General features: G+C 52.5%; 7 protein-coding genes across 7 annotated transcripts; 5 read left to right on the top strand and 2 right to left on the bottom strand.

Moving 5' to 3' along the window:
• Nucleotides 1-552: 552 nt before the first annotated feature.
• Nucleotides 553-1,980, top strand: J4E93_003636 (uncharacterized protein; the record flags this gene model as incomplete). The annotated part of the gene is made up of 1 exon (XM_049341570.1): nt 553-1,980. One exon carries the CDS (start codon nt 553-555, stop codon nt 1,978-1,980), a length of 1,428 nt encoding a protein of 475 aa, XP_049201075.1.
• Nucleotides 1,981-3,863: 1,883 nt separating this feature from the next.
• J4E93_003635 (uncharacterized protein) lies at nt 3,864-5,333 on the top strand (the record flags this gene model as incomplete). Its single annotated transcript, XM_049341569.1, has 1 exon — nt 3,864-5,333. One exon carries the CDS (start codon nt 3,864-3,866, stop codon nt 5,331-5,333), a length of 1,470 nt encoding a protein of 489 aa, XP_049201074.1.
• Nucleotides 5,334-8,045: 2,712 nt separating this feature from the next.
• J4E93_003634 (uncharacterized protein) lies at nt 8,046-10,288 on the bottom strand (the record flags this gene model as incomplete). The annotated part of the gene is made up of 2 exons (XM_049341568.1): nt 8,046-9,172; nt 9,265-10,288. The coding sequence occupies 2 exons, from the start codon at nt 10,286-10,288 to the stop codon at nt 8,046-8,048; spliced, it is 2,151 nt and encodes a 716-aa protein (XP_049201073.1).
• A 726-nt stretch (nt 10,289-11,014) lies between these two features.
• On the top strand, nt 11,015-12,449 carry J4E93_003633 (uncharacterized protein; the record flags this gene model as incomplete). Its single annotated transcript, XM_049341567.1, has 2 exons — nt 11,015-11,181; nt 11,516-12,449. The coding sequence occupies 2 exons, from the start codon at nt 11,015-11,017 to the stop codon at nt 12,447-12,449; spliced, it is 1,101 nt and encodes a 366-aa protein (XP_049201072.1).
• A 2,223-nt stretch (nt 12,450-14,672) lies between these two features.
• Nucleotides 14,673-15,887, top strand: J4E93_003632 (uncharacterized protein; the record flags this gene model as incomplete). Its single annotated transcript, XM_049341566.1, has 1 exon — nt 14,673-15,887. One exon carries the CDS (start codon nt 14,673-14,675, stop codon nt 15,885-15,887), a length of 1,215 nt encoding a protein of 404 aa, XP_049201071.1.
• A 3,258-nt stretch (nt 15,888-19,145) lies between these two features.
• J4E93_003631 (uncharacterized protein) lies at nt 19,146-20,339 on the bottom strand (the record flags this gene model as incomplete). The annotated part of the gene is made up of 1 exon (XM_049341565.1): nt 19,146-20,339. One exon carries the CDS (start codon nt 20,337-20,339, stop codon nt 19,146-19,148), a length of 1,194 nt encoding a protein of 397 aa, XP_049201070.1.
• Nucleotides 20,340-21,475: 1,136 nt separating this feature from the next.
• J4E93_003630 (uncharacterized protein) lies at nt 21,476-22,408 on the top strand (the record flags this gene model as incomplete). The annotated part of the gene is made up of 1 exon (XM_049341564.1): nt 21,476-22,408. The coding sequence occupies one exon, from the start codon at nt 21,476-21,478 to the stop codon at nt 22,406-22,408; it is 933 nt and encodes a 310-aa protein (XP_049201069.1).
• Between the last annotated feature and the right edge of the window lie 86 nt (nt 22,409-22,494).

Below are 22,494 nucleotides of genomic sequence, written 5' to 3'. Positions count from 1 at the left end.
ATGGTGGGCAGAGGTCTTTCTGCAGCCCTGTCATTGTCTAGGGTTATCCCACGGGATACTTTCCGAGTGGACCGGTATGCACATCTCGGAGATTCATTCGCGGCGGGACCAGGAGCTGGTAAGAAGTACTTCGATGACATCTGTCATCGATCTCACCAATCCTGGGGAATACGAGTAGCCGAGGACGTACGACTGAGAGGCGAAAGAGATCATATCGACATATTCCAATTCGAGGCCTGTTCCGGCGCTGTGACGAGAAACATCTACGAAGAAGGGCAGCTCCTCAAAAGAGATGGACCTGATTCATTCCCGCCCAAACCTCATCCGCAAGCACAAGTGCTAGCAGCATCACAACCGAATCTTGTAACCATGTCGATTGGTGGCAACGATGTTGGTTTTAGCGACTTGCTTGATCGTGTGAGTGAAAATTGGAATTACTTTGTCGTATAGATCACTCGCTGACACAGACAGTGCATCTATGGATTTCACACCGCTGGTTGTCAGGGGTGTCGTGGTGGTGATCTTGACTGTTCGATTGACTGCGACGAAGCCATGAGTCAACTTGGTTCCAACATCGACCGGGGTGCCTTCGCAGACAGATACAAGCTGACGATAAATGCCATTTTCCAGAACGCCCCAAACACCAATCTGTTCATAACAGGATATCCTCGGTTCTTCAATGAGCTCACTGATCAATGCGACACCACGAGCTTCAAGTTATTCTGCAACCTTAACGGCGTACTCCCACTGACCAAAGACCGCCGTAGAAAGATGAACGAGCTCACAATCAGACTCAACAACAAGATCAAGGCTTTCGTTAACGACAACGCCCCGCAGTCCGGCTCAATCACTTTCGTAGATACAGACCCGTATTTCGAAGGCCATCGCTTCTGCGAGGAAGGCGTTGTTGAACCAAGTTACCGGAACAAGAATATATGGTTTTTTCCACTGGAATTTACTGCACCCGAGGGAGCCACCTTCAATGTTAGCGATAGTACACCTTCTGGAAATTGCCAAGCTAGCTTGGATGCAAGCGGGGATGCTGGACAGTACTACACATGCCTGATCGCAAACTCTATACCCCAAGGAACAACTATCGATTTGCATGAGCAGCCTAACAGCGTCGCAACCAATGACGAAGACGAACCGGATGTCTTGGACTACCCAGTATGGCTCCTGCGAACATTTCATCCAACGATACAAGGTCACGAGGCATATCGAGAAGCGTTCTTCGCTGCGTACTTGGCGCTCAACAGTCCCGCATTTACATCCGAGCTTTCTTGCAATGACCCAGAGAACAAGTACGTTGCGAAAGACGCGCTCCTCGATCTTATCGACAACACCTACTGTCCCAAGCTGGAAGGCGCTACTGGCTCTATCGGTACAGGGCATTATTTCCCAAGCAGCCCCGAGGCAGTCGAAATCGGCGTCACCAGCAGACTCACCGCCGGGCCTGTACCTACCGTGGAGGAATGTAAGACAAATCTTCACAAGATCTTAGACGAGTGCAACAACGACCGATGGAAAAACCCAGTGGGCTGGCAAGCTGGTGGAGAGTTCGAGATCAACGGCTGGAGATTCACCATCACACCCACGGGCCAGCGGCCTTCCACACCGAAAGCATGGTGTAAGATCGAGAACTGCCAAAACGGAGAGAAGTGCACCGCATCTATCTGGGGTGCGGGATGGCTCAGGAACGACTATGGCGAAAAGCTGCGCAGCGCCTTCGCAGCCCAACAAGCCGTATACAGCGAATTGAGATACGAAAATTCATTGGGCGACAGCAAAGGCATCGATATGAGTCACTGGAATTTCAAGTACGAAGCTTTGGATGAGCACGAGTGGCATGCGAGTCTCTTCTTGGATCTAGGTCTTCGCTTGCCATACAAGAAAACCGTTACGGATGCTTTGCATTCTGCCGCTGGTGACGGTCTTGAGATCGGGAATGGCGGCGAATGCGAGTCAGAGGTTAACTACTAAGTGGATGCTTGCTCTTGAGGGGTTTCTTTGCGCATACAGTATTCTTCTGTCGCTTCCAACGTCATATTTCCTTGGTTACTGGGTCCACGTCACGTGTTTCTCCGGTCGCAGGCGGCCGATGTCTTCACTGAACGCTCCACGAGGCTACGCGCTCACTTCGTGTTTCTTTCATTTCCAAGATTTGACGATGTAACATTTCCATATCTCAGTATTACAAGATATCATCACAACTTGCTCGGTCGATCACTCCGTCCCGTGACTGCAGTATCCTGCCACACCTCCGCATGTTCGAGATCGCCGAAAAGGCTCAACAAGAGCGCCTTCATCTCATCCTTGACACTGCAGGGGCTCAGTAAAGCTTTTCTCAACTGTATGGAAAGTTCTTACAATTCGCGGTACTTGAGCTCACCCGAATATAGTGCCGACGAGCAGAGGTTGAACCTTCTATGGAGAAGTCAGCTGAGCTCGACTGAACATGGTATGCTGCTTCAGTGAGACTTACATGCAATACAAAGCGTTCCTGTCTTCGAAGTCTTCTTTGGGTTCTGAAGCCGGGTAGTGCTTGAGATATTCGGCTATATGGACTCCACTGATCTTGTGGCGCTTGAGTCGCCATGGAGCTAGCTCGTCTAATATGCCGTCACCACAGTCAGTGTCTGCCAAATCGAAAACTCATGATACTTACACTCGTGATGCGCAAACGAAGAGCACGCATCAAAGATCACCGGCTTCCCGGTATTTCTGTCAACTCCGGTATTGCCATCCCAAAGATCTCCATGCACCAAGCATGCTGAAATACTCCTTCCTTTGGTCTCTAGAGGCCTCAGCAACCGCGGTATTGCTTTGTTCACGATCAATGTGCGCAGCTGTACCATGTCTTCGTCATGGCCATGCTGTAATTCTTCGAGGTCGAACATCCGCTGTATGCCACGTGTAAAGCTCTCTTCCCAAGTATCGCAAAAAGTGGTGTCTTGAGGAAGTCTACCCCCGTATGTCGTGACGGGAAAGCCAAATCTTCCTGTTGGGGAAAGCACGGTTTTGTGCAGGCGGGCGATCTGGCCAGTGAAGTCGCTAATGCGTTGAAGCTCTTTACTTGATCTACTGTGAGATTCTTCACTGCGATCGACTGCGGTGGATGCCTCGCCAGGTACTTCTCCAGTCATCTCGCGGAATGCGCATATGAAGAAGTAAGTGTTAGCATCTTTTGCGTAGGTACCCCAACCGATTGGCTGCGGGACGAGATCTGGCATGTTTTCGTAAAGAGCTGACATTGAAGTGAACTCTCCAAGCATCATACCCTTACCAACATCACCACAAGAGACCTGGACGGCTGTTGAGCTTAGCAAAGGTGACTATTCATGAGCTTACTGACCTTCAGGAAGTACGACACTTCTTCGCCGACGTCGTTGAGTGTAAGGATTCGAGCAGTTTGATTCCAATTTGAGAAGCCATGAGGTGTGATTCCTTCAATCTTGGACTCAGTAGGAAGTACTGATACTTGTATTAGCAACGCTAAAGAGGTAAAACGCCAAGTCAACTCACATGCTGCAACGCTTGGATCAACGTGTGAGATCACCGTGCGGGGCACGACGGTCTTGATGCGCACAACCTCTGTATCAGCCATCACCCAAACGACAATGCGCATGCGAAACCCTTGATGGCCAGTAATAAACACAGATGAAAAGAGGCAGTTCAAGTGTACAAGGTGTGGCGAGTTCCAACACGGGAGTCATTGTTGGTGTGGCATCCAACAGCGAGCTTGACCCTTGCTTATCACAGTGCCACGTGAGTGCATGAACCTAGCGATGCGGCACTCTAGCCGACCACACCACCACTTTCCAATCTTGAACGTTAGCATGACGACAACAAAAACACGCGTCAAGATGTCCGAAGCGGATACAGTATCAGCGCCACCGTTCACCGTCTTCACTAGCCGTCAGCGCACTTACTTCACCTTCCTCCTCGGCTACTTGACGCTCGCTTCATCTTTGACAGCTACAATCTACCTACCGCTGATTGAGAGCCTAAGCAAGCAGTACAATGCGTCTGTACTTGCAATCGATTTGACCATCACGGTCTATCTCGTCTTCCAGGCAATTTCGCCAGCTTTTTTCGGCCCATTGTCGGATACACTTGGTCGCCGCCCAGTCTTCTTGATGACCTTTGCGATATACCTCGGGGCAAGTCTGGGCCTGGCTTTCAATGAGAACAGCTACGCCGCACTACTAGTCCTTCGGTCCTTGCAGAGCATTGGAGGTTCGGCAGTGATGTCGCTGGCTTATGCGGTCGTCGCCGATATCTCTTTGCCTGCAGAGCGAGGCAGAATCCTCGGACCCATGCTTGCCGCTACGAACTTTGGACCATGTTTCGGACCTATCATCGGTGGCGGTATCGTCTTAGCTACGGGGCAAACGCAGTGGGCTTTCTGGACGCTGGTCATCTTTGGCGCATCTTCTTTGATGCTGATCGGATGGACTATGCCCGAAACCGGAAGAAACATCGTTGGCAGCGGAGAGGTTTGTCCTCGCGCCTTGTGGGAAACATGGTGGTCTGTCATCAGGTCCAGCGGCAGACGAGAAAGACAGGACGACTACGAGTGCTCCAGTAACGTATACTCCGAGAAGAGTGGTAAAGGAGTTTGGAGCTTCCCAAATCCTTTCTCCTCGGTGCGTCTCATTTTCTACACTGACACGTTCCTCATCCTCTGGTCAGCAGGTTCCCCGTACGCTGTGTGGTACTGTATCCAGGCCTCCATACCACTGATCTACGGTCAACGATACGGTTACAACCCATTAGCCGTCAGTCTATGCTTCTTATCCGGAGGCGCAGGAGTCATCGTAGGCGGCTTCGTTGCTGGTCGTCTCATGGATTTCAACTACAAGAAGACGGCCGAACCATATGGTCTCCCAGTAGACCGTGTATCTGGGGACGATATTCGAAATTTCCCCATTGAGGTCGCTCGTTCCCGTGGCTCGTATACGTTGCATGTACTTTCCGTCGGCACTCTCGTTGGCTATGGCTGGGCTATTGAACGTGGCGTTCATGCTAGCATACCACTTATATTGCAATTCTTCATTGGTGCTAGATGTACCATCGTATTGCAGCTGTACAGCGCTTTGATGGTGTACATCTTTCCTGACAAAGCCGGTACTGCGGCGGCCTCGAACAACATCGTCCGGTGTACCCTGTCGGCCGTCGCAGTCGCGATACTCCAGCCACTCAGAGATACCATAGGAGACGGCTGGATGTTTACCTCGATTGGGCTCGTCGATGGCGCACTCGGCGTGTTTGCAGTCGCAGTGTTGAGGAAATGGGGGTGGAATTGGAGGCGAGCAAGAACAGGTCACGACTGATGTAATTTGTTTGCTGATAGCATGGTACTGTCATTCGGATCATGCGATCGGATGAAAGAGGCGGTTGGTAATTCCGTGACGCGTCTGCACGTGTGCCATGACGCGCTAGAAGCTAGTGGATGAAGAAGGCCCGACTGGCCACGCAGCACCATCTCATGTGGAAGGCATCATCGGGAACTGAACAGCAACACTTGATACACAGAGGTTGAAACTGCGCGATACCGGCTTTTGAACACCTTATCAGCCACTATATATGTACCCAAGTACCAGATTAACGTGTGAGGACCACGAGACGTCTCTTGGACTCCCAAACAGCGTTAATCAAATCAATGCAAACTCCTGGGCTTCATCTTCTTTCCAGTTCACTGCCCCTGTATTCCACGGACCCATCCAGTCTTCCAGATAGCAAATGCTGACAACCTCATAAGCGTCTTTCGTAGGTATGTGTCGAAGGGCTACTGGATGCGAGCAGCCATGCAGAATGCAGATCAAGTCGCCTCTTTGAAGCCCGCTTCCTGTCGCGAGATGTCCATCTTGTGTAATATGCAACTGTCGCCCTTGCATGACAGTCTTGATATATTCAGTTACGGTACGCTTTTCCACGTTGTGATCCTGGACCCAAGATTTGTATTCGGCAGGATATGTCGGATTTTTCACTCTGCTCGTTGCAAACCACCAGTATTTGATCTGGAGTTGGCTGGCAAATACAGCGGTATCCTCCGGCTCGTACGTGCAGGGTCCACAATGCCCTTCCGCAAGAAGCGCCGGTAGTATGGACTCAAGCGCTGGTAAAGGTACGTCTGGATCATAATATCGAGAAGTCGTCCAGGCGGTTCTTATTCGCAGCAGCAAAGGAAGGTACGCTGTGTCGATGTCTTCTTCCGACGTTGAGATTCTGTGGTCAACTTCTACGTCTACAGTAGCAACGACCCGACCATGTACCCACAGAGTACGCTCGTCGCATTTACCGTTCCATGAATACATTTCAGTTTGTGCGTTGGAGCTACGTAGCGCATGTAACGGCAAGAAAGGCACGACGAGACGGTGTGCGGTAAAGTTGGGAACCCAAGAGGGTATAGTCTTCGTTGTGGATGATCGTGGCAGAGTCTCGAAGATATCCAGGCTTTTGGTACCCTCGATGATGGAGCGTGCGGTTGCGACCAGGGCGGCCTGCAAAGAAGTCTCATAGGACGGTTTCAGACAAATCCGGTCATCTTGATTCATTCCAAAGAAAGCATAGAGTTGATCATGAACGCTGGAAGTCTTTGCTTCGGCACTCAACGTAGACAGCACCTGGTCTAATGGAATCGGAGATTTGTTTGATGGCTTATGTCTCTCTGCCCACCGATCATGCATCTCTTTCAATACCCCATAACCGGACGGCGTAGACAGGTTGGGCGTTTCCAACTTCCATGCAGTCTTACACAGTTCCCAGAGAGTGGGGAGTACAACCGTTACCCTATTGAAGGGTGGGGTCATGGAGTCTTGTAGGATGAATGTCGACTTTCGTGGCAGAACCACTTCTTGAAATACCCAAGCTCGAGAGAACCACGGGCTCTTCAGGATATTACCGCACAACCCCAAAAGGTCCTTTTGTTTACGCTTGCAATCGACCATATCACTGATAGTATGGTCGGCGTGCTGTTTACTCCAACTGACCCACATGTAGTAGCTCGAGGGTGCATAGTCGAGAGGAACTGAGACTACACTGTCCAACGACGAGCATTGGGCCGCGATGCCGGATTTCAGTCCTTGAACCAGTCCCAGCCACACTAGAACGCGTGAGCAGTTAGAATATATGCTGCCCATGATTGAGACTTGTTGCGCTCTTTCGGACAAATCGTCTTGATTGATGCATATTTGATCGACCCAAAGGTAGCCTGTGGAGCAGGTCATAGCGATGTACGGCAAGGCTTGCTTTAGGCTTTTTGTGATCCGAAGTAACGTGCCGTCCGACAATTCAAGCGCTTCTTTACGGCTAGGAGTACCCCAGACGTACGACAACGCCTCGTACTCTGGAGCATGCTTGGTATTGGTGTTTGACAGCGAGAACTGCCACTGTATTGTACTGTCATGTACCTTCGATGATACAATTTGTAAGAGCCGTATGCTGTGCGCTGTCTACAAGGACTCGTAACGGTAGGCTTCTTTGTCAGAGTGATGTGGGTGCTTCGGCATAGCTGTGCCTTCGTGACAAATGCCAGCTTTGGATCAGCGACAGTGATGCTGCGAGAGGGTTATGAGCAGATCGAGAAGAGACGAAAGTGATTGGCGATGGGAAGAGCTAATGTTCTCAAGGATACGATGCTTTCAGAAGCTTCGAGAGCGATGGTGACGACCTCGCTGTAGCGAGGCGCGTAGCATGTGCCAAGGCAATGACAACCTTGCACCGCGGCATCGCTTCTGCGAGGCTGAGGTGGGGCAGTGTTCAATGGGCGCGCGACAAGTAGATAGCTGCAAATATCACGTATTTCGAATCAGCGCTGCGCATTTCGAACATCGCGACCATTAGAGGTGTGGCCCTGCGGTCAGTGAACCTAGAGTGAGTATTTGCTTAGAGCCTGCTGGCGAATGTGAGCTATTGTGCTAGTGTCGTGTTCCACAACCAGTGGATGTTATTGCGCGTTTCGTGAATATTTGAATTGCATTACAAGATTCGCTAGTCGTCAAATTATGTGTACGTACAGGGTATCGCTTTTGATCGTAAAAGGACTAAGATGCCGGACTCGGACTGCTGCGAGCTGGCGAAAGGAAATTCGAAGAAAGCGCAATCCGATACTTGGGGATGCGGTCAGGAGTAGGAGTAGAGGTCTTCTTGACGCCAATCACAGGTGGATCAGCGATCTCTGCCTTTGCACTGTCGGGGGTGATCTTCGTCGGTGTGCTCTCCGTCTCGATCGTGGAGTCTTTTCTGCGCTGTTGCGGTGTCGGGGTGTCTGGCGTCAACGGCGGGCTGTCTTTCGAGGCCTGCGGTGTAACGCGCTCGCCATTTGTCCCACCCTCTAGAACAAGATTCAGATTCGCTGGCGTGCTCGCTGTAGATGACGCAGCAACGAGGTCATCAGAAGAGCGTTTCGTCTGCGAGAAGGATGGCGACGTGATGATGTGAGCGTGTGGGAAGCCAAAGCCCTCGAGCTTAGCTACCATTGCTTGGTTGTATTCTTGCAGATTGTTGGTCTCGGTGGCCGTTGTGGAGGGGATGCTGAAATCGTCATGGGTCTCATGAATGGTAGTTATTCGCGAATTGCCATTCGCGACAGCTTCGTGCGACACTGTCGGGCCCTTCCATTCGGGATGGGGTATGCGCCCGATGACATTCAACCTTCCTGTCCCAAGTTTCGCCCATTCCCAGATGCCTCGACGAGTCGGTGATCGCTGTGGTGGCTGCACCGGTCCTCCCTCTAGCTCCCTCAATGCTTGGTCTTCAAGCTGGCTATTCTGGGGTGGGTGAGACGCGTCGTCTGAGCTTCGGCGGCGCTCTTCTAGGACTGGGCGTGACCTCTGTATCTCCGTTCCACTGCTTTGAGCCCGCTCCAGGCGTCTTCTCTCCGGTGGCGTCACTTTGCGCAGCTTTTCCCTGTCCTTCTCCCTCTCGCGAATCGCGTCGAGATTGGGTGCTTGACTGGCGACTGCCATCTCGGTCGATGTGCCAACCGTCGAGCTCGCCGGACTTGTCAGGCGACGGCGGAGAGGACCGGCGCTTCCTTCTTGTGGGCGAGCTTGCAGGGGATGAGGCGGGCGAGGCGTCTTCGGGGGAGGAGGGCGGGGAGGGCGGTTGTGCTGGTCGGAGCTTATGTAGGGGACTGGTTTGGCGGATGACAGGCCGGCTTTCTTCTTTGCTGGTTAATGGACGTTATTACGCGTTTTTGACAGCAGTGATATGGCTGATAGGGTGCTGAGAGTGGGCTTGGGAGAGGGCGGAGTCACACACCTTGCTTCCCTTTGCCCTTGCCCTTTGTGTGGCAGTTCGGGCCAGCTTCGTGGTCATGGTATTCGCACTCATGACCCTCATCCGTTGGATCGTCGAACAACATGCCGCCAGTGCCTGACCTGATTGCCTTGACCAAATCGATGGCGAAGTCGGGGTTGTTTTCGAAGCACTCGCGATAAGTCTCGACGTCGCGCTCACTACCAGGATCCATAATCTGGCGGGCCGCGATGCGCGTCATGAGCGTGCGGAAGGGCGACCCTGTCGGACTCTTGCGATAGATGTCATCAATCTCGTCAGCGTCAGGTACTAGCTCGGCCTCATTTAGGCCTTTCCTGTACTGATCCATCGCGACGTTCTTCAGTTGAAGCATGTCAAAGCGATCGCACAGCAGATAGAGTCTGTGACAGCTCACAGCATACTCATACTTCTGGTTGGCGTCGGCCATATCAGAGACATCGTCGAGGCTGCCCTGGTACAGCCACTTGACCAGCAGCTCGAAGCCAGCCGGGTTGTGATCGGGAAGATCGAGGCGATCTTTCCTAGTGTGGCCGTCGGCATCGCCTAGCAGCTCGTTCTCGAGGGTTTCGGAGTGGTGGCATAGCAGATTGCGATGCAGCGACCAGTGGCGCTTGGACTCGCCTACGTAGATGTCGATCATAGGGCCGGAGAGAAGTCTATCGCGTTGCAGCTTAGCTTTGGCCCGCACATGGAGGCGATGAGAGTAGAGACGGTGGGTGAGAGCCGGGCGCACCGCGATGCATCGCGACGGCGCTTCGGGTCTTTGCGCCAGCGCCAATTGCGGTGCATCGGCAGGCGGCGCATTCTCCATGAAGTCATCCTCCTTTTCCAGCGATGTCTGCGACTGCGATGCACCCGCCTCGTCACCGTGGTCGAAGAAAGGATCGTCTACGTACTCAGCAAAAGTCGCGGCAGGCACGTCGCCAATGCTGCCAGAAGCCATCCGTGACCGTTTGGAACCCGGTATGGCGAAATCACGATGGTATTGTCGCAGAGTCTGCCACATGCAGCGCGGAGATAGCGCTCATGGATGCGCGATGGCTTATATGGGGGATAGTACGTGTCGCGATGCGGTTAGGGCTGTGAGGTGTCGTGGTGAGGTGTACCGTCCGTGTAGACGTGCTGGAGTGGAGACATCAAGGATGGCTGGGTGGCTCCTGCCCTGACGTCGTTGGCCCGCCCGGGGTAGCTTCCGCGCATTGTCTAGGCCCAGATCATCGCCGTCACTTCGGACCTGCATTTAACAATCACCAACCCGAGATCTGGAATCTGCTTCCTCAACACCGCATCATGGTAACATCAAGTCTTGTTATTGCGCACGATGGCTGTGCGGAAGCTCATTTTGCGTACTCTCGACATCGCCGCGCTAAGCACATGTGACGTTGCCTTTTTACCATAGCTCCCTATGCTAAAGCGGGCTCGTTAAACAGGGGATGCCCTCCTTGCCGCAGAACCGCTGTTTCCGGCGACGGCAAAGTTCTGCTAATCTGAGCCTGCAATTTGGCTTTTACATATCGGTAAACAATCCGGAGAGTACATATACAAATCGACCCATTGGTACCCTCGGCACAGACGCCACAGCCCCTCATCTTCTGCAAGACAGACCCGTGGTTCATCGCTCCAAGTTCCAAACATCAACATTATCTATTCCTTAGCAATCCACAGATATCTCAATTTCTAACTCGACTTTTCTGCCCCACCAACGTACACGTCAATCGCATCCTATCACACCATGCCACCCATGATCAGAGACAAAACATCGTTCGACGCGATCGTCGACCCTACCTCTTCTCAGAACACCCTTTCACTCAAGCGAATCTGGAGGAAAGCCATGCCACGCGCAAATCCTTCGGCGAAGCGGTCGCCTGATGGGATTTCCAAAAAGCGAAAGCTTGCATTGTACTTGTTGCCGCGGCCTCCGATCAAGTATCTCGTCACGGACCTTGTCACCGACCCCAGGAACAGGATAGCGAAGTAACTCCAATACTGTTAAGGTCGGCTCGCGATCTTCGAAGGATCATCTGAGCCAATGAGAGACACACTGCACATGCCAAGAACAGCAGCCGAGACTGCTGCCTGTTCATGTCTTCTCACATCACAACCACATGCGCTCTATTCCAACCCGACGACATCGAACTCAATGGCCAGTTTGCAGTCATTAGAGCCCTCGTTTGGCTGGGAACCTTCTGATCATTTCCTTCTAGTACGTCGGATTGCACTATACGCGTTCTAGTCAACACAGCGAGCGCGACCAAGCTCTATCGGATGCGGCTGATCTAGAGCAAAAGGAGAAATGGGATCCAGATTCATCTCTACACCAAGACGAGCAAGAACGGAACCTTATCAAAGCCTGGATCCACCTCGGTGAGCGTGGCCGTTCGGTAGGATCTAGCTATCCCATTTCGTGGTTACGTCGAAGTCCAATCACTGACGCGCGTCTTAATCAGCTTTACCACGAGCGATGCGACGATATAGCTCTTCCTCGACACATCCCTTCAACTCTGTCGGTCTTCGAGAAGCGCCGCAAAGTGACAGATTCAGGCGAGTGGAATCGTGCTGCTGGTGCTATATGGATCCGTACATGGTATGGCAATGAAGCATATCTGGGGGACGGATCAGGCGAAGACATTGTCACTCGTGCAAGTGCCGACGAGGCATATCTTCGACTGTGGCGGAAAGCTCTGCATCCTTATCCGTACCATTACCGATTCGATGCGGATATGTTTGGGCCTTTCATCTTCGACGACAACAATACCGCGTATGGAGTGGCGGCACGAGACGCAGACGATGAAGTGGAGCTGATGGATGATATACCCTCTTTCATCTTAAGCGCCCTAATGCGATGCCCTGACGCAATGGAAGGAAGTAGTGAGCAAAAGATGATGGAAGAGGACGATCACACAGAATTGGCACAAAGCTTACTTGTCGTGGTTGCAGACCGCGAGGCATGCGAAGAGGGATGGGTACTGCTGATTGCCCTGAACCATAGAGGGCAGGCGTTGCACTTGCGTGTACGGTGCAAGGCTTACCTGGTTTGGGAGCAGGTCAATCATTTCAGAGATGGAGGCGAGCCGTTGGATATTACGGAGAGCAAAGAGAATCTCATGGACTACCTGGATGGCAATCGATCAGGTGATGGATGGGATGAGGATGAACCCCAGAATTAGCCAATACACACACCGGAGCTTCGAGCTCGTCTTTTGCGCTTACTGGCCGCCAGATACTATGCACTTTTACTCTATATTGAGATGAAGAAGGAGCGCCCTTGATGAAACTGTGGAGGGCAGACTCAGTGGCTGCGGGGCAGCAGAGGACGGAATGTGGACAGGGAGGATGTTGGTGGCCGTGCTTCAGCTACGTCAGACTTGTTACCCGTGGATATGGATTACTACCCCACTACTACGCTGTCACTGGTGACTGTAGTCTAGTATATCATTATACAGCAGCGCTTTTACGTCCTCGATCAACCTGATCATCAGACTCGGTGCCCTTCTTCTAGCAGGCGGCCTTGGGAAACTGGTGCCACCATGCTCACGCCTCTTTCTAACCAAGCTAAGGAAGCACTACCCACAGATTCCCCAAACAGGACAGAAGTTGTTTGGATACCTAAGCCAACGACACAGACAGCGGGTCAAGCTATCGAAGTGGACGAAGCCGTTCTTGGGGGTGAGCCCGCTCTTGAACGCAGTTTAATGCGGCGTTCAGGCTAACCATTCAAAAGCTCTACCCCACGGATGCAGGGAAATCGCAGCAAGACTACATGGCGCCAGTTTCTGGACACAGACCGCGCGTATTGATGTCCAACTAGCCGATGGGACTCCGCAAGCATATTTTCTCAAGACCGCCAGTGGCGAACTTGGCATGAGCATGCTGAGAGGAGAGTACTATGGATGCAAAACATTGCATGCATATACACCTGGCAAGTATTCTCGCCTACCCGATATCAGAAAGAAGCTGACTTTGTACACCACTTAGAAGAAATACCTCGCCCCATCGATTGGGGAACATACAAGTCAGATCCCAACAAACACTTCTACCTAGCCGAGTTCATGGAGATGACCGCAGACCTCCCTGATATCCGCGCATTCTCTGCCATGCTGGCTAAACTGCATCACGACAGCATGACAGACCCAAAATCGCCCAAGAAATTTGGATACGAGGTTATGACGCACTAAGGCAGCATGTACCAGGACACAACGTGGAGCAAAACATGGGAAGAACTGTACAGCCGGCGCTTTCAGTCATTCGTCGACCAAGAGTTAGCATCGCAGGGCCCGAGCGAAGAGATCGAGAAGCTGATGCTTGGTCTGAAAGACAAGGTCATTCCGCGACTGCTTCGGCCTCTAGGAACGCACGGTCGCAAACTGAGACCGGTTGCGCTCCATGGAGATATCTGGTGCGGTAATATAGGTACCAATGCGGTTACTGGTGAGCCGGTGTACTTTGACCCGGCTGTGTTTTGGGGGCATAATGAGTGTAAGTGACAGTGTAATAGAACACTTGGATCGAGGCTGATGTGGTGATTTCGTTTGTAAAGACGACATCGGTAGCATGGCCACTCCTCGTTACAAGCTCGGTCGAGAGTGGATGCAGGAGTATCACAAGTTCTTCCCTATATCAGCACCAGAGTGCGATTATGAAGACCGAAACGTGCTCTATGCGATGTAAGTTAGGTTTCTGTGGCTCATCTTTTTACTGCTGACTCTGCGAAGAAGCGGACACTTTTGCGCTTCCGCGTTATATCCTGAGAAGAGCGACTTTCGCAGAATGTACGCTAAGGGGTTCCTAGTAATGCAAATTCACTGACGTATACTAGGGCTATTGCGGATATGCAGCGACTCCTGCATAAGTATCCAGATGGGTATCAGGGAGAGTGAGGAATTTGTACCGGAGTATCCAAATTCACCATGTATCTCTTCTACTTCACCGTCAATTCGATTTTGACGAGTACAGACTTTCTTGCGTTTTTAATCACTCTTGGCTTGTACATTGACGTCTTGTTGTGAGCTGGCAAAAAGAATTACGAAAGTGCGCCTGTCTGAACAGGGACTGCTCATGGAGAACGGACGCCGAAATTGAAGTCGCATGATCCAAAGCCCTGCCGCATGCTAAACATCTAGCGAAAGTTCGTCCGCTTACCTATGCTGTGGTGTTGCTTGGCATGTGATTTGAAATCCGAGCCTTGGCCCTCGTCTGTAAGTACCTCGACTGCTGCTCAGCAAGCGTGTGGTTTATGTGTTTTCGCGACTTCCCTTAGACGATAATTAGCGTACATCTTACCTAGATAAGACTTGTACGCTGTACTAGCAGTCGCAACCGCGAACACCTCAACACGGAAAGTTGATCACCACAACTCTAACCTGACTCTTCTCCGGTCCTCTACCCTCGCCATGTCTTCACAAACACCTCACGAGATTGTGATTGTCGGCGGCAACTTTGGCGGCGTCAATGTCGCTCACTATCTTTTGCGCAATACCCTCCCGGCCCTCAAGAAAGCCCAGGCAGAATTCACCTATCACATAACCCTGGTCACACCAAATACGCACTTCTTCTTCAAAGTCGCGTCCCCACGCGCCATCGTGAACCAAACTCAAGCTTCACACGACAAGATTTTCAAGTCGCTCGCCGCAGCATTCGAGCAGTACGAGCATGGCGTCTTCACCCTTGTCCAAGGCAAAGCCACCGCCGTGAGGGAATCCGAGAAAAGCGTGGCGGTGCAGACTGACGACGCAACAAAAGACGTCAAATACGACTCGCTCATCATCGCATCTGGGACAACATCCGCCTCCCCTATCTGGACCCTCCACGATGACCACAAGAAAAGTGAGGCAGCCATCACTGCCCTGCACGCCTCTCTCGCGACCGCGACAACTGTCTTGATCGCCGGTGCAGGCCCCGTGGGCGTCGAGACAGCCGGCGAAATCGCCGTCGCACACCCGAAGACTGAAATCACCATCCTCGCACCCGGCACAAGTCTGCTCCTCAGTCTTCCACCCGCGATGGGCACCAAAGCGCAAAAAGCCCTCGAGAAACTGGGCGTCAACATCCGACCCAACACGCGCCTTGAGACAGAAACGAACGGCGTCGTGAAGCTAAGTGATGGCTCCACTGAATCACCAGACGTCTTCATCAACGCCACCGGCCCGCGCATCATCAACACGTCCTGGCTCCCCGAGACCTGGCTCGACGGCAAATCACACGTCGCGACGCGCGACGCCTACTTCCGCGTCTCGAATGCCTCAAACGTATACGTGATCGGCGACGTCGTGTCCGGGAGCCACAAAACGGCCATTGAACTCGACGCCATGACGCCCACCGTTGCATCTAGCGTTGGCGTCGACATTGCCAAGGGCCTCGGAATTACTGAGCCACAGCCTGGGTTTCTGGGTGCCTTGAATCCGTTCGCGGCGGCCTCGCCTCTAAGCCAGAAGGAATACAAGCCGATGAAAGACACGATTGTCATTCCGGTGGGCCCGGGAGGTGGAGTGGGACAGGTTATGGGCTTTGCGATGCCGAGTTTTGTGGTGAAGAAGGGGAAGGCGGAGAACTTTTTGATGGAGTTGATTGAGCCGAGTGTGAGTGGGGAGAAGTGGAAAGGAAAATGATCTTCTTGACAAGTATCCAGATGGGTACCAAGGGGAGTAGTATTTGATACTCTATTCCTAGTGGCAATTTACAAAATTGTATCTTCAACGGCGTTGACTGCCCCACCGTGACAAGCACGCCCTGAACATTATTTGTATATCTTGGGTTGCGCGTACAGGCCATGAATCCTCAACAGAGGTGAAAGGTCCGGATATCGACACCCCTATACTTCAGAGCCTTGGGAGACAATCGCGGATCAAATTCGGGAAGAGCAGTCTGGTCACGCCACTCAAACTCCGCCGATAATGGTCCTAGACGTGGGTCATCCATAACTGCGTCATCCGAGTCTTTCTTGAAGTTTTGAAACATGATGCCTTGATGGCTGCGATAGGCTTGTGCTCGCCAGCCACATGGAAGTCGCCCAAGGATTGCTTCGCCGTTCATTAGACCATGTACATAAGCCTCTCCAATAATTGCATGGTGGCCATTCGCCTTGGGGCGGAGGACCACTGGTGCGTCAAAGCCTAACAATATCGCAATGATGTCGCCTTTCGCTGTTAGTTGGGTCTTCAAGTGTTTTCCAGTGAACGCATCTTACCTTTTGCTATCGATTGGGAGCCGAATCCGATGTAATCCTGGCTCTTGAAGAAGCGTCGCCCATGGGTGAAGTCCTGTACACTACTCTGAAAAGCGTCGAAGCCAGTTTCCGTTCTTCTCAGTCCTCCCCCATCTGCTGACTCCAGGGTTCTTCTGCACTGCGATACGGTCGGCCAATAGATGTGGGATGGGTACATTTCACGAACGCGGTTTCCGCATAGAGTAGCGACGAAAGCATCAAGCTGGACATTGCTCGACTCGTCAAATTTCTCGTCAAACCGTATCACCTCTTTCGAAATGCGCCTCCAATATTCCCACGTTCCATGCCCTTCTCGTTGTTCTGATTCCTCTACCCATGAGATCGCGCCGCAGTGCACCCCAACGACTTCAAGAATCTTGTCGTCGATGATTCGTGCACCTCCAGCACAGCTTTGACCCGAGGCGAAACGGCTGAAGGTCATTGGTTCTCGCGGCAGTGCTTTCGACCAGTCCGGCACCCACGATGGCCCGTTGCAGCCACCTTTTGGCATATCGCAGAATTCGAGGAAGCTTAGCCTATCATATGCCTCAAGCCAGGTTTGACAGGCTCTCTGGTATGTCGCCGCTGGAGTGATGTTGTAATCCGGGTTCACCAGCATGGAGAAGCGCGGCTCTAAAAGCCCCAGAACGGCATAGATCCTGTCGCGACTGTCAAAGCACTGAGCGCGTCGCGTCGCCCAGAGCATCTTTAGCGAAGGCGTGCTTCTGTTATAGAAGACCAGGTTGCTGACTTTAGCAAGTAACGGTAGAGGTAGAAGGGCGTTGAGGTTCTGTTTAACGTCCAGAGCGAGAACCGCTCGGCGAAAGTGATACCAGGAGATTGAATCGCGCCCGCAATACAGTCGAGCTGATTCATTCGCTAACTGAACCTCTTGTGTAATCCAAAGCCTTGAGAACCATGGTCGCTCGAGTAGAAGCCGAATAGCAGTAGCTTCCTGGTCTGCGAGCGGTATCTCCACATCGGGGCGAAACCATCCCTTCTCTTTGGCGGACGGGGCTTCGAGATAGCTTTGATCCTTAGAATACTCGACCTGAGCTCCAATGTAGCCAAGCATTTCCATAGCTCGCCCGCTGTCCTCCTCTTTTGACTCAGGGCCCAACCAGACGTTCACTTGCTTCGCGAACCGATAAATCTGATCCATGCGCTTCACTTGTCTTCCCCGCTCTTGGAGATTACTTTGGTCGATACAGATTGCGTCTATCCAGAGCACCCTTTCCCTATCGGTGTAGCGGAGGTGTTGCAGCGCCGTTGCAAGGTTCGGACGAACTAGAAGGTCTCCGGTTGTTCCAAGGGCGACATCGACAATGTGTATCGGCGTGGTCTCGGTGTCGTTCCCCCATGTGTAGGACAGTGCTTCGAAGGCATACTCCAGGTTGACGTTGTTCCGGCTGCGAGTGTACGTGCCTCTCGGGACGCTATCATCTGGGTGAGTCCAAGAACAGCAGTCGTGGACAGTATTTTCAAACAGGTAATGGCCCTCTAGAGTTTCGTATACTGTCCAGCCGGGAGGCAAAGTTTCCAGTACTTGTGTCAAAGCGCTTGGCATCGGACCAATCTTCAGGCTGTCGCACAAAGGAACGTGCTGTATGTGAAGTTCGATGCCCTCTCCCCGAGACGCAGGCTGCAGTCTGAGCAGGCGCAGCTCTCCTTTGGTCTCATCGAGTGGCCGATACTGATATGGGCCCATGATAGATGCCTCAATGATGAATCGCGTTGACTTGCGGGGTTGTCGGCATGGGCGAGGGCAAGAGACTGATAAGTACCGCAGTAGCGCAGCCTTGTGAGTACGGTCGGCGCATGGCTGAGTGGCGTTATAAGGCTGCCAATGAGTAGTAGATGTATGTCTCTTCGGATGATGGACTTGACGGCACACTGACCAGTCATACACGATATACATACACCACCGAAGTACCGGCCCCCAACATCAAACGCCTCACCATGCAGGCGAGCCACGTGACGCTGCTGCCTGAAAATACTGCGTTATACGCTATATTCATAGTGAAAAGCGCTCGGAGGTGTGTGGAAAGGCGAATGAAGCAGTCGCGGCAGGGCTTGCTGAATGCGCGGCTTCCGTTCCAAGGCTTCGTGATAGAAGCCAAAGATGAGCACGAGATAAGGCGTGGTATCGGGGGAGCGGAACGATCATTCGAAATAAACTCGCACCTAATAGTTGTTCGTTTGCTATAAGAGCTCTGGGTGAGCGCGTGCAAGTAGGATTTCTGTTGTCGATGGGAAACCTTCAGGCGCGTCGTGGGAGAACGAGGACCTTTCAAGCTTGCAGGTCCGGGATCGAGGTGGAAGCCCCACACGGCCACACCGTCGCTACCCACCCGGGCTTCAGCCTTCTCAATAGCACCACACGACACTTTCTGCGACCTGGTTTTACATGGCGTTGGTGGAGCAGGCCAGATGACAGTGTGATCGCATCGAACAAGCGGCCGACTGACCCATATGATATGCACTCCGCAAGAACATAAGCAGAGTCACCAGAGTACTCTGCTCTCCGGTTCGATCCCCAGCGTGGAAGCCGAGACGGCTAAGATGACAACCTTGGTGGGTTCTGATTTTGTGTTCGCATTGTGCCGTGCGATGGACACTAGATGTAAAACTCGAGTGTCATCGGCATCAGGCCTCCCAACTCCTACTGCCACGCGTAGTGCTCGTTGTTCAGCCACAAGGGCCTCTCGTCACTGACACCACCATCTGCATCGTACCAAATAAGGCTAGCAATACTGTCGTTCTTCCGTTCTACAACCTCGAAATCAAGCCCACTTTGAGCAAGTATGTCTAGAACCAAGGGTGTAGGATCCCAGAGCTTGACGACATCGAGTTTCCATTCTTTGGCTTCGGCCTGGGCTGCCTGCAAAACCGCCCGAAGGTATACTGCCTGCTGCTCGTACATGGTAGGCTCAGGCAGTTTCGCTGCATCGGAAGATAGCCTTGTCGCAGTCTCATCGACCTCGACCACTAGCCGAAGTATGTATAGCACGTTGCGTGACGTGCTTGCGTCAGGATGACTGTAGTATCGATGCGTCCAAACTGCCCAGACTTGGCTGCCGGGCGGGCCAGCTATCGCTCCTTTCGCATTAGGTATCCGGTCAAAGAGGTGTTTCGTCGCAAACACCTCTTTGGATATGTGCCAGAGCATATGGTCAAGATCTGGGATGATCGTAAAACGAGTTTTCGCCTCTTGCGTAGGTATTGCCATGCGAGACCGAGCCAAGTCTTCATCCCGCTTGCACAAATCTCCTATCTCTTCCTCGATAACTGATGTAGCCGGCGAAGGCCACGCGATGGCGCAGGGTTGCAGCTCGATGTGCGAATTGGTGGAGGTTGGGAGCCAGCCTAGTTTCGCATAGAATTCTTTCCCAATGTCGGAGTACAGCGTGCTTCCTACACATGGATATCCTTCTGCTTGCCACGTATGCATGGTCTTCGCCAATTCACGCATCATGTGCGCCGCATACCCTCGGCCGCGGTACTCGCTCGGGGAGAAGACGCTGGCCACGCCATGCACAATGTTCTCGCTGATAGCGCCGCTCATATCGCTCGTGAGTGAGCGTTTGGAGAAACTCTCGCAAGAGCATAGTATCTGACGCTCGCCTGGAGCTTTATCCTGGTGAACCAAGATCCATGTTGTCATGCCTCCATCGCGGGCTAAAGGGACCGTGGCGAGCCATTGACCTTCTTTCAAGTATTGTGCGAGTGAAAGCGAGTCTTTCCACTCGATGGAGGTATTGATCGAGATCGTCGTGCACTCTTCTTCGGTAGGGTGCCGAAGGACGAGGTGGGGGCTATTGGAAGGCGGCAGGTCTTCTCTCGAGAGGTCGGCCATGGTAGTGGCTCGTTCGTGCGCGGTGTGAAATATGCAGTCAGGTAGCTTAGTATGGTATACTGGACATGCGCTTGCGATGCAGGCGGGATGCCTTGAGTGAAGGGGTTCCAGCTACGCCCATGTCCAAGGCCATACTTATGGCTGAGAGCGACAGACCCCGGGATGGCCGAATGATTGAATCGGCTCAAGTCAAGTGTTCCATTCCGAAGCAGCACCTAGTTTCGCAGCATGGAGCGTGACTGTAACATTGGGTGTGCGTATGGAGCTCGTCTCGAGAGCGGACCTCGGGGGGTGTTGAGACGCGTGATTGACGCGCTAAGTAAGCACGTGATCATCGTCACTTCCAGGGTCTTGCACGTGTCTCCTGTCGCGTGCGGCACGGCCACCCACGAGTGCGATCTTCTTCTCAACGACACACTCCCTTCCTAAGCACCACAGCATGCATTTAACATACGCGTTGCCTGTATAGTACTCAGACAGCATTGCTCACGTCAAGACGCCATTACCTAGCACCTTTGTATAGGAAGCACACATCGGCGCGCAAGACTGCGCAACGACAACGTTCGCAGCGACAGAGGTCTTGGGACGATTAGACGCATTAGAGACATGTCCCGCATCATGCATGCTAACGTGTAGCATCTAGTCAACCCTGCCGTCCTCTTCACTTGCGAGTCGGTCCCTCTTATACCTGCACCCCCAACCCACGACCGCAGTATACCCAGTTCAAGGGCTCCTCAACGCAATAGCACGCCACCAGTTACCCACACCAGCAAAACAACCCGGCGCGAGCCAGTACAATATCCTAGACCTTTGCTCTCGTCCACGACCCTTCGTTCTATCGATCTCAGCCTGTTGCAGCGCGGTTAAATACACTTCAAGTGCCCCAACTTGCACATACGACCATAGGATCTTGACCCCAGCGCTTCCCGTTCGCTCAGCGGTACTTAAGCAAGATACCGGCCCGCTAGTAGCTTCGTGGGTGACCAGAAGCGAATCCCGGCTGTTGTATGTTTTTGCCAGCGCCATCTTCTTTTTTGCCCATTTTTTCGTACCCGACACGTTATCGATCCAACGATCGCAGAGTGCGATAGCAGCGATCAAAAGTGTACAAGCCTCTATCACATTGCCAATCGCGCATGCCCAAGATGTATCAGGCAGAAGATGTGAAGACTCTTTTTGATACCGCGATCCACAACCACGAACTAGAGCTATTCGAGCAGGTCAGGATCAACGCCCAAGGCAACGCGAAGAGACGCGACGATGAACGAGTCGTAGCCATTGCGATAAAGAAGAACTCGATACCAGCTCTTCGCTATCTTATCAAACACGGCGTCAGCATCAAGCACATCGACATCTCTGGTAAAGAGGTTGAAATTGCAACTCTGGAAGTCTTGCTTGCTCATGGCTGGGACATCAACTGGGCAGGAGAACCTCGATCTTGGCATCATCCGTTCGTGTGGTCTTGTATCCATGACCGCGAAAAGCTCGTATGGTGCTTAAAGCATGGCGCAAAACTTACTACGCCTGGAGAACTACTGTACAAGAGGCCTATACTGCAAAAGGTCGCGGAGACGGGCGACATCGCAACGTTTGAGTTTTTGCGTGCCAAAAGAGCTCCCTTGGGACCCTGTACACTTCATAGGGCGGTTCTCATGGCAGCGTTGGGTCATGATGGGTCGGATGACCCCGAAAAAGACGAGGAATGGCAACGGCGGAGCAGGGCGCGTTACGTCCAACGTATGGCAATGGTGCGCCATCTAGTTGATACCGTGGGCTTGGATGTGAACAAGCTGGACTTTCCGCGCGATACGAAATGGTTGCAAGGAGAAATGGGGACGCCACTAGAATACATCGTTGGCGTTGGCAGACCAGACACAGATGCACGCGAGCTGACATGGTTTCTACTCGACCGAGGCGCGGATCCGGATGCTGCACTCGCTGAAGCGAGAAAATATGACCATCCAACCTTTATAGAGTGGGTGGAGGGTTGGGAGGCACAAGGAGGTCGTGAGGAGTTGGAGCGATTCAAGGAGAAGAAGAGAAACCAGCACCGGTGCTCTGTTCAATGAGTGTTGTAATCCAGGTAATACCATGAACCGATCTTTGATCGCATCGATTAGCTGCGCATCTACTCTCATCCAGAATACCTTACTAT

The sequence above is a fragment of the Alternaria ventricosa genome (genome assembly GCF_023758065.1).
Source record: "Alternaria ventricosa strain BMP 2768 chromosome Unknown scaffold_5, whole genome shotgun sequence".
In the NCBI taxonomy this organism is placed as follows: Eukaryota; Fungi; Ascomycota; class Dothideomycetes; order Pleosporales; family Pleosporaceae; genus Alternaria; species Alternaria ventricosa.
This window is presented reverse-complemented; position numbering and strand designations above follow the sequence as displayed.